At 49.6% G+C, this 10,788-nt stretch overlaps 1 protein-coding gene across 1 annotated transcript; it reads left to right on the top strand.

Moving 5' to 3' along the window:
- Positions 1-286: 286 nt before the first annotated feature.
- On the top strand, positions 287-5,707 carry xbp1 (X-box binding protein 1). Its single transcript, XM_085961804.1, has 5 exons — positions 287-647; positions 1,078-1,174; positions 1,428-1,547; positions 2,915-3,078; positions 5,353-5,707. Exons 1-5 carry the CDS (start codon positions 433-435, stop codon positions 5,540-5,542), a joined length of 786 nt encoding a protein of 261 aa, XP_085817930.1. The 5' UTR covers positions 287-432; the 3' UTR covers positions 5,543-5,707.
- Positions 5,708-10,788: the final 5,081 nt, after the last annotated feature.

Below are 10,788 nucleotides of genomic sequence, written 5' to 3'. Positions count from 1 at the left end.
GCCTATATATCATTACAGATAGATTGATACACAAATAATTATCCTTACAAATGTATATATACATATGTATATATTGTATGTGTGATTCTATCGATACAGTATTATCCTATATGTGTGTGATATATACACAGCATTATTACAGGCTGCAGCAACTGAATAAACAAGATCTGACGCCATCAGAGCCATTGATTTCATCAGTCAGCCTCCGGTGTGACCAATAGGACTGCGGGGATTCGGTGATGCACAGCCTTCTCTGCCAATGGTATTTAAACACGATGCTTGAAACTCACCCAGGATTGCAGTGTCAGAGTCAGACGGGAGTGGAAGCTCCTGCTCGCCCCAATAACCCAGTAGCGGGTTACCACGTCTCCCCCACCCCACCGTCACCCCCCTGTCCTCCGTACATTGTAGCGGCGACAGCTCTTGGCGAAGATGGTGGCGATGACCGCCGCGGGCCCCGCCAAAGTGTTGCTGATCCCGGGAGGGAAGCAGAACGGGCTGGAAGTCAGCCGGCACATCTCGGTGGTGTACCCGGCCCAGAGCGGGTCGCTCCACGACACGTCCTCGTCCTCACCGGGATCCAGCCACGTTCATCGGAAGAGGCAGCGGCTCACTCACCTCAGCCCGGAGGAGAAGGCGCTCCGGAGGTAGGGAGATAAGACAGCTGGCAGTGAATGTGCTCTTTATCCAGAACGGTGCGGTCAAGTGGCTGTCAGCGACATAGTGCGGATTTTCTAATGTAGAATGGAGTTTATGTGGATTGTGTGATTTAGATTCCAGATGTTAAACACAAATATCGCGATTGCATGGTTGGCTGGAGAGTGATACGTGGGACTTGGTGCCATTCTGTTTTATTCCCATTAAATGTCTGATTCCTTTCTGCCTGCGTGGCAACTCACCCTGGACTTGCGCAACGCCCTCTCGACCTTTGACTCACCACTGTATATCTCTATATATTGTATCTCTGTCTAACGGTTGATTGATGGCCGTAGAACGAAGTCTTGCAAGTAATGGCTTTGTTTTTTCTCTTGCGGAGGGAAACATTTGTTTAATCAGTTTTATTCTCCTTTTTAAAAGGAAGCTGAAAAACCGAGTGGCGGCACAGACAGCCCGAGACAGGAAGAAAGCTCGCATGTCTGAACTGGAAGAACAAGTGTTGGAGATGGAATCCGAGGTGAGGAGACCAGCAGTCCTTGAATTATAGCGCAGGCTGTCGGTGCTTGAGACTGCGATGGGTTGAGTCCCTCTGACTGCAGTGATTCAAGTTGAAAGACATTGACGCCCCCTCCCAGATAAAAAGGACTACATACCCGGGAGAGCTGGAGTTAAACATTTTACAGACACGGCTGGGGGCGGGGGCGGTTCTGATGTTTCTCAAATCTACAAATTCAGGTTTCGTAAACTTTTTTTTTCCTCACTCTTCGCAGAATCAGAAACTGCAAATCGAAAACCGACTTCTACACGAGAAGACGCACAGTCTGCTGTCCGAGAATCAGGAGCTCCGCCAGAGACTGGGTATGGAAGCTCTGGACACAGAGAAAGAGAAGGTAACGCGAGCCCGTGGATCAGCTCCCTGTGTGACCCAGCACAGGGTTGCTCAAGTTTGAGAGCGCTTGAACTTTTCTATATGAAGGTGCTGTGATCATGGCTGGGACAGAGCGTGCCCTCCCCCCGCGGTGGAGTTGCCACTTGTGTGTTTAGTACCGGGGCGGTGAATGGTTTTGCATCCTGGAATTAAGCAGCTGCCAAAACGGCCAGCCGAGCTGCGGTAACCAGGAAACTGAAATTAGCATATCCGTGTTCCTGATTTGTGGTTTCGCTTCGTTTCCCCGACTGGGCCTCTAGCCAGATAACCTATGCAAATAACCTGCACTGTAAATTGGTTAACATTTAAATCGATCTTCAGTTCCTCCTTTGTTAAAGTCAGGGTAAATATTTCAGGGTTGGTCCTGATGAAATGCTGCTAACTGTTCCAGCACCTTTATACCTGGGCCATTGTGGCAAGCTCTGAATGTTAGTATTTTAATCAAAATCTTTGATTAGTTGGAATTGTGGAACCATTGAACATTGCTTTTGCCTGGGTCTTTTAATATCACAGATGTGACTCCTATCATTCAGTTATTCAATTAATCACATTACGACATCTCTTCACCCCTCACTCCAATTTTCATATTACTTTCTCTTCTCCTCCCCCTCCCCAGATCCAACGGTTCACCCATAAGCTCCTCACCAAGAGACCATTGTGTGCGAGAGTCTAGACAGATGGGGTTAGATCCTGGATGATGTCACAGCAAGCCCTTTCTATCCTGTACTTATCCAATGCTCTGACATGTAGCAGGGCTTGCTGAGCAGGGACATTTTATCACTCCTCCCTCCTTAATTCCAAGACAGTGAGGAAAATTGTAGCATCCACAGCAGTTGAGATGCTAATATTCGCTTTTTTTTTGCAGTATTGTTGAATTTGGGAATATTGGTTCGGTTTAGTTCCGGGAACTACTTATTTTCATAGATTCTACAAGAAGGACTTAACTCTTGATAGCCAAATAGTTGCTCTGTTCCCACAATTGTTGTTTATAGTTCAATATTGGCAATAGGTCTTAATGGGTCTCGTGCACTTCCCCGATGTTAATCGCTCCACCGTTGGCAGCAGTGCCTTTTAGCTGCCTAGTCCCTAAGCTCTGGCAATCCCTCCCTAAACCTCTCTACCTCCCTCTCTTCCTTAAAACCTACCTCTTTCCTACCCTAATATCTGCTTATACGGCTCGGTGTCAGGCTTCTGTCTGATAACGCTCCTGAGGAGCACCGTGGGACGTTTCACTGCGTTAAAGGTGCTGTATAAATAAATGCAAGAGGTTGCTGCTGATAAACCTTGTTGGTGCGGTATGGCTAAGTCTTTGTTCTGTTTGTTCTGCAGGTACTTCTACAGGCCAGGGTGGATGAAATCAGCCTGGCAGCCGGGTCGGCTGAGTCCGCAGCACTCAGACTACGTGTGCCTCTGCAGCAGGTGCAGGCCCAGCTGTCTGCCAGGCTGACAACTTCCACATGGATACTGACAGCATTGACTCTTCAGACTCTGAGGTAAGTGCTGAGGCTTGGTCGGGCCAGGCGGCTGGGTGCCAGTACATCTGGGACCACATTGAGTCAACCAAAAGCTCAATTTATCATGCCAAGCAATTCATGGAGCACTTGTCCTGCGTGAGCATTAATTACTGTCTTAAACATTTGATATAGCCATCCTTTGCTACCCTTTGATAAAATACACATTTAACCAGTTGTAGGGCAGTGGAACATAAGAAATAAGAGCAGGAGTAGGCCATTTGGCCCTTCCAGCCGTAGTAGTCACATTTCCTTAACACTGAGCAGTTTTTAGTGATTTTTTTAAGGCACAAAATCTGCAAAAACATTGAAAAATTGACCAGAAGCTGAATACCATAATCACCCGTGAGCTATATGATAAACATCTCCACTCATGGGGTGACTAATTCCTTCATAAACAGGGTAAATTACATGGATGCTTTATTGGGCGTGGGGAACATAAAGAAACAAACCCTGAGCTATTGTGGGAGAGTTGGGAGCAGTGACTGAAAACCTGGTTGACAGGCTGGGTCTTAAATGGCTTTTAAAGGTGGAGAGAGAGACGCAGCGGGTGTGATGGAGGGAATCTGAGTGGGGATGACGTGGCTGCAGGATCTGCCACCAAAGCTGAAGAGAGGGAAGGGGGAAAGTCAGTTGAAAGACCATTGTCTGAGACCTATGCATTTATGGAGAAATAGCACCAATGTGACAAATCTTCCCATATCCCACATCAACCATCCTGTTGGGCCAGATTGCTAGTTAGTGGAAAATTGGGAATGGTTTTTGTGCTGTGGCTCCATGTGTTGGGCAAGTAATCTGCTATTGCTCCGATCCACCAGGGAACCAGGATTTTCACTGCCTCTAGGATTTTGTATAAATGAAATAGTTGAACTTGGGCAGCAAATCACACTGATGTGTGGACATTATGGGATGTTTTACAGGACCCAATCACTTGCCCTACCCATGCCCAATCGGGAATTAGATTGAGGGTGCCCAAATTCCGCTCCTTTTTTGAGTAGGACCTTTTACAGCCAGAAAGTCAATTGCACGTGTCTGGGCTGGATTCAGACTTGGTCTCCGAGGTGAAAGTTCAAAGTCGAACCCAACCCCGCCATAAATTAGAAAGTAATCTTGACTTTCATGAAGTCCCATAACTTGTCTAACTGTGTACAGACCTTGACTCTGTTCCAACTACACACCATGTACTAACCCTGACTGAGTAGCTATTCATTTGGACTTGAATAAATTTCTACATTTTTCAATCAATATAAAAGTTACATTTTTAAATTCAGAAAATCCTGTCAACAACAAAGTTGACTTACTTTTCAGAACATGGTTTTAAATTTTAATGGCATAGGTTTACTCCTGCAATGAGAGTCTCAAGCTAACTGGTGTTCAGTCTCCTAAACCAGCATAAAACCTGCTGCCTTGTTTTTGTTATACACTCTCGCTATCTCTGTCTTTTCGTGTCCAACATTTGTTCGACATGATGTTTTTGACCTAATTACAGGAAACTTTGTGCTATCCGGCACCGATGGGACCGAGCTATTGCCGTTCCCTCAAAACTGCCAGACAAACCACCGTTAATGTTGAAGCATACAGAGCTTTTCAGCTCCGTATCTGGCAACAAACACTGTTGCTTAGCAACAGCTTCTAAACAGTCGGCCGTACCTTGGAAGCATCTGTCGCTTAGCAACAACTTCAGAGAGACTTTGCAGAGCCTGACTGTTGGGGGGGAAAAAAAAAAGCCATGAGAAGAAAAAAAACTAACAAAACGACTCCTGATTTTTGCCGGTGGCTTGAGCTTGCCGGACATTTAACCTCTGGATAACACACAGTTTCCTGTAGTGCATACGGCTCAACATTGCTGCATTGTAACATGTACCACAAATCTCTTGTACAGCAACCTATCACTAATAGTTTGAGGGCTTGATATGTGAATGTGAGCACACAACGATGGGAGACATTTTCAGTGGGTGATCCTTTGCTGAAATTCCTTTTGCCCACTATTTTGAGGGAGGCACTGACTAGGTTAACGTCTCTGTTAAAATAGTGGATGACGACCATTCATGCAGACACTCTTATCCCTCTCGATGATTGCCCTAAATCAGCAGCAAGTGTGCGACCGTATTACCTGAATTGAGGTTGTATTCCAGCTTGCACAGTTGCAGATTTCACTTTGTGATTTTTAACTTGAATTTTCTGAATTACTGAAAGTTGGGTCTGTCGTTGCTGCAGAAACGTCTAACTGGACTGACTTGTTTTTTTTCCTCGCAGTCTGATCTCTTCCTGGGCATTCTGGACTACTTCGACCCAGAAACCTTACTCCAATTCAGTGAAGAGGAGTCTAGGTCGTTTGCTGACCTGGGAGAGTGTACCTACAGTGAAGACACTGGTTCCCTACCAACCTCCCCCGCTGGCCCTCTGGGGGCCCCATCAACAAAGCTGGAAGCCATTAATGAACTGATCCACTTTGACCACTTCTACCACAAGCCTCTTGCCGAGGCCAGCTTGGTACAGAGCGGTGAAACTGCCATCAAAATTGAGCAAGCATCTTTCAGTGTCACAGATGAAGGAATAGCCAAAGCCCCTTTACAAATGGAGCTCAAACAGGAACCCTTGGAAGATGAGTTCATCACCGAACTGGGACTTACAAACATTCTTTCATCCAGGCAAAGTCAAGAAAAGCCCATCTGTCCCTTAGATTCCTATAATGACTCTGACTATGAAGGATCCTCATCCCCGCTCAGTGACATGTCCTCCCCACTAACTCTGGACAACAGCTGGGAGGACACTTTCACCAGTGAACTCTTTCCCCAATTAATAGCAGTTTAATGGTCATGGTGCCTCCTAAAGCTTGGTTCAGGTGGAGCTGGATTCAGGCTAATGCATCCAAGGCAGCTTGCTTGCAATGCTGAAGGGCATGGTAAGCAAGTCACCTTGTTTGCACTGTAACTTGCAGCTATTTGCATGCTTGTTAAAGTGTAACTATAAAACCAAGTCTTTATACACGTGGATTTGTCTGTACTGGTATTTGATGCAACATTTTGTCCAATAACAAGTCTGGAGGTTCCTCACAGCAGATGCTTTAGTAGGCACCTAAGTGGGTCTGTATCATTGGAAACTCATTGATACAAGAGCCTGTATCTTCAAAGTCTTCATCTGCTTTCTTGTATACCTGGTATATAGATGACCGGTGTAGAAGTTAAGGCAATGATCTTTGCTTCCTATTGTAAATTATTTGTTCCAATATTTTGCATCTATTAGTTATAAACTACTGGAGTACCACAATGCTGTGGTGTACAGATGGGCTATCTTCCCCCCCCCCCTTTAAATTTAGTACATGTATGTGTATAGATGCATACTATATACTAGACTTATTTTCTGTAATGAAAATTTACTATGTAAATGCTTCTGACGGTCTGATTTTCACCATGAGCTATATGTAACTGTAAGATGCTTTCTCAATTTTAATATTTAAACTTGTGCAATTAAAAAAAAAAAAAAAAAAGTGCAATGAATTATGTGGTCCTGGTGAGTTTGTTATAGTGAAACACAAAACTATATCATTATTTGGAAACACTACTAACATGATTTATGATTAAATACTGGACGGAATCAGAAGAACCCACAATTTGTCACTGCCTTGTTTATTTGCTAGTTTTCTCCTCCCACAGCTCGTGTTTGCTAGGTGTCTTCGCCTCTGTCTATTCTTCGTTTGTTTGCTTAGGCATTCACTGTTGTTGGAACTATTCTGCTGTCTGAGGTATCACTGTGAAGCTTCATCTTGTCCACACCTACCTCTTTTTCAACCAGGGGTCAACGGATGTCAACCCAGAGTTGGAGCCTTGGCTAATTTCCATCTGCTCAGCCTAGAGTGTCCCTGCTGCCAACGTGGCTGGGACCAGCTAACCCAGCACAGGTTCGAGCTGCTGTTATGTCGTGTTTAGCGGGTGGGGCCTGATGAGCAGATCCGCCACAGGCAGCAGCATAAGGTTACCTCTTCTGAGCTGTGCCTCCAGCAGCCCAGGAGATCAGCCATTTAAACGTCCCGCCGCAGTATGCCCCCACCCCGACCCCTGCTCCATGACATCAGCGGCTGCTGTGAAAGCCTCGGGCTCGGTGACCTCACTTGACTACCATCATAGAGAGCCTGGGGCTGGAGAGTCGGGAATCACGAGTATCGGCATTCGGGGATTCTCTGAGCATATGTGGCTTGAAATAGGTGGGGGTCTGAAGAGAAGGATGGCAGGAGCGAGGGGGAAGAAGAGAAGGGGTCCAGAGGGAGAAGTGGGGAATGGGAGATCAAGGTGGAGAGAGAGACTGGGGAATGGGAGATAAAGGTGGAGAGAGAATGGGGGCTCGGGGGAAGAGATGGATACTGGGGGATCAAGGTGAAGAGAGAGAGACGGGCATGGGAGAGGGAGACACTGGGGCATGGGAGAGATGGAGACTGGGGGAGGGGGATCGGGAGAGATGGAGACTGGGGGAGGGGGATCGGGAGAGATGGAGACTGGGGGAGGGGGAGCGGGAGAGATGGAGGCTGGGGGAGGGGGATCGGGAGAGATGGAGGCTGGGGGAGGGGGAGAGATGGGGACTGGGGGAGAGAATGGGGGGGGGGATCGGGGGAGAGAATGGGGGGGGATCGGGGGAGAGAATGGGGGGGATCGGGGGAGAGAATGGGGGAGAGAATGGGGGATCGGGGGAGAGAATGGGGGAGAGAATGGGGGATCGGGGGAGAGAATGGGGGATCGGGGGAGAGAATGGGGGAGAGAATGGATCGGGGGAGAGAATGGGGGAGAGAATGGGGGATCGGGGGAGAGAATGGGGGATCGGGGGAGAGAATGGGGGAGAGAATGGGGGATCGGGGGAGAGAATGGGGGATCGGGGGAGAGAATGGGGGATCGGGGGAGAGAATGGGGGATCGGGGGAGAGAATGGGGGGAGAATGGGGGAGAGAATGGGGGATCGGGGGAGAGAATGGGGGAGAGAATGGGGGATCGGGGGAGAGAATGGGGGAGAGAATGGGGGATCGGGGGAGAGAATGGGGGAGAGAATGGGGGATCGGGGGAGAGATGGAGACTGGGGGAGAGATGGAGACTGGGGGATCGGGGGAGAGATGGAGACTGGGGGATCGGGGGAGAGATGGAGACTGGGGGATCGGGGGAGAGATGGAGACTGGGGGATCGCGGGAGAGATGGAGACTGGGGGAGAGATGGAGACTGGGGGATCGGGGGAGAGAATGGGGGATCGGGGGAGAGATGGAGACTGGGGGATCGGGGGAGAGATGGAGACTGGGGGATCGGGGGAGAGATGGAGACTGGGGGAGCGGGGGAGAGATGGAGACTGGGGGAGCGGGAGAGAGACTGGGGAATGGGGGATCGGGGGAGAGATGGAGACTGGGGGAGCGGGAGAGAGACTGGGGAATGGGGGATCGGGGGAGAGATGGAGACTGGGGGATCGGGGGAGAGATGGAGACTGGGGGATCGGGGGAGAGATGGAGACTGGGGGATCGGGAGAGAGACTGGGGAATGGGGGATCGGGGGAGAGATGGAGACTGGGGGATCGGGAGAGAGACTGGGGAATGGGGGATCGGGGGAGAGATGGAGACTGGGGGATCGGGGGAGAGATGGAGACTGGGGGATCGGGGGAGAGATGGAGACTGGGGGATCGGGGGAGAGAATGGGGGATCGGGGGAGAGAATGGGGGATCGGGGGAGAGAATGGGGGATCGGGGGAGAGATGGAGACTGGGGGATCGGGGGAGAGATGGAGACTGGGGGATCGAGGGAGAGAATGGGGGATCGGGAGAGAGACTGGGGAATGGGGGATCGGGGGAGAGATGGAGAATGGGGGATCGGGGGAGAGATGGAGACTGGGGGATCGGGGGAGAGATGGAGACTGGGGGATCGGGGGAGAGATGGAGACTGGGGGATCGGGGGAGAGATGGAGACTGGGGGATCGGGGGAGAGACTGGGGAATGGGGGATCGGGGGAGAGACTGGGGAATGGGGGATCGGGGGAGAGAATGGGGGATCGGGGGAGAGACTGGGGAATGGGGGATCGGGGGAGAGATGGAGACTGGGGGAGAGAGACTGGGGAATGGGGGATCAATGTGGAGAGAGAGACTGGGGAATGGGAGAGATGGAGACTGGGGAATGGGAGATCAAGGGAGAGAGAGACGGGAATGGGGGATCAATGTGGAGAGAGAGACCGGGGAATGGGAGAGATGGAGACTGGGGAATGGGGGATCAAGGGAGAGAGAGACTGGGGAATGGGGGATCAATGTGGAGAGAGAGACTAGGGAATGGGAGAGATGGAGACTGGGGAATGGGGGATCAAGGGAGAGAGAGACTGGGGAATGGGGGATCAATGTGGAGAGAGAGACTAGGGAATGGGAGAGATGGAGACTGGGGGATCAAGGTGAAGAGAGAGACTGGGGAATGGGGGATCAATGTGGAGAGAGAGACTAGGGAATGAGGATCAGGGGAGAGAGAGACTGGGGAATGGGGGATCAATGTGGAGAGAGAGACTGGGGAATGGGGGATCAGGGGAGAGAGAGACTGGGGAATGAGGATCAGGGGAGAGAGAGACTGGGGAATGGTGGCTCGGGAGAGTTGGAGACTGGGGAAAGGGATGTTGTGGGAGAGAAGGGAAATAGTGGTGGGGGTGGGCGTGGGGCCAACATTTTTCACAGAGCCGGCAGCAGCAGCAAGGTGGTGAGTGGGACCGGCACTGAGAGAGAAGCAGCCAGTAAAGGGGTAAGTGAAACCCGGGGACTTTACTGTGGGTAAATAGTGAAAGATTGTTTCCATTGGTGGGTGAATGGGGAACAAAGGAATGGAAAACAGGGATTCTTACTGGAAGAAACAGGGGAAAGGGAGGAGGAAAGTTCCTGAACTGAGGGCTTGGGATACTTCAGCACATGTGGCGATTGAGGTACAGACTAAAACTTCATTTCAAAGGGAATGGGATACGTATTTGAAAAGGAGGAATCTAAAAAGATCTGGGGGTGGTTGGAATGGGGTTACAGGAGAGAGCGGCAGCACCAGGGGTCGAATGGCCTCCTGTGATGTAATTTCTATAATTCTATGAAAACTCCTTTATTGAGTCTGAGCTCAGGGAGTGGTTTAGCAATTTTGGTGCTGAGCTGAGAGAACTGCCCCAAACACCGGTCCCACTGCCCTTTGAGCGATCTCTCAGTTTGGTTCAGGTCGGTCTGTGCCGCCTGGTTTTGAAGTGTGAAGTCCAAGTACAGATCAGCTCTGACTAAGGCGCCCAGTTCAGTGTCATCACCTTCACATAGAACCTGAGTCCAAACCAAAGTCCAAGGAGATAGGGAGAGAGATCAGGCCTGTTAAAAATGGCATCGACTAGGGAGCCTGACCGCACCTTGCGCAGTGTAGGGGGATTCTGGCTACGGTTTCAGGGTGAATATCAGCAGGTTATAGGATTACTACTAGTTACAGGTAGGATATCGGGACATTACACCTATTACTACCAGTTATATATAGACTATCAGTGAATTATTGCATTACTGTTGATTCTGAAGGGAATCTGAGTGTTACCACTTTACTATTAGTTATCAGTGCAATTTCAGTGATTTACTACTAGTTACTGGTGGAATCAAAGTTCCTTCCACCTCTGGTTTCCCCTCTGTGAATCGTTCTCCCACCTTTGGATTCCTTAGCATCGGTTCCCCCTCGGTTCCCCTCCT

This window comes from Somniosus microcephalus, chromosome 19, assembly GCF_052327205.1.
Source record: "Somniosus microcephalus isolate GS21.2 chromosome 19, FLI_Smic_1.0, whole genome shotgun sequence".
Lineage (NCBI taxonomy): Eukaryota > Metazoa > Chordata > Chondrichthyes > Squaliformes > Somniosidae > Somniosus > Somniosus microcephalus.
Note: the sequence above shows the minus strand (reverse complement) of the source record. Positions and strands in the feature narration are given on the sequence as shown.

Bases quoted from the DNA above. Each gene is read 5' to 3' on its own strand.
- xbp1 (XM_085961804.1), top strand. From the start codon at position 433: ATGGTGGCGATGACCGCCGCGGGCCCCGCCAAAGTGTTGCTGATCCCG. The intron at 648-1,077 runs GTAGGGAGATAA...CCTTTTTAAAAG, and splicing joins GAGGAGAAGGCGCTCCGGAG to GAAGCTGAAAAACCGAGTGG. The intron at 1,175-1,427 runs GTGAGGAGACCA...CACTCTTCGCAG, and splicing joins TGTTGGAGATGGAATCCGAG to AATCAGAAACTGCAAATCGA.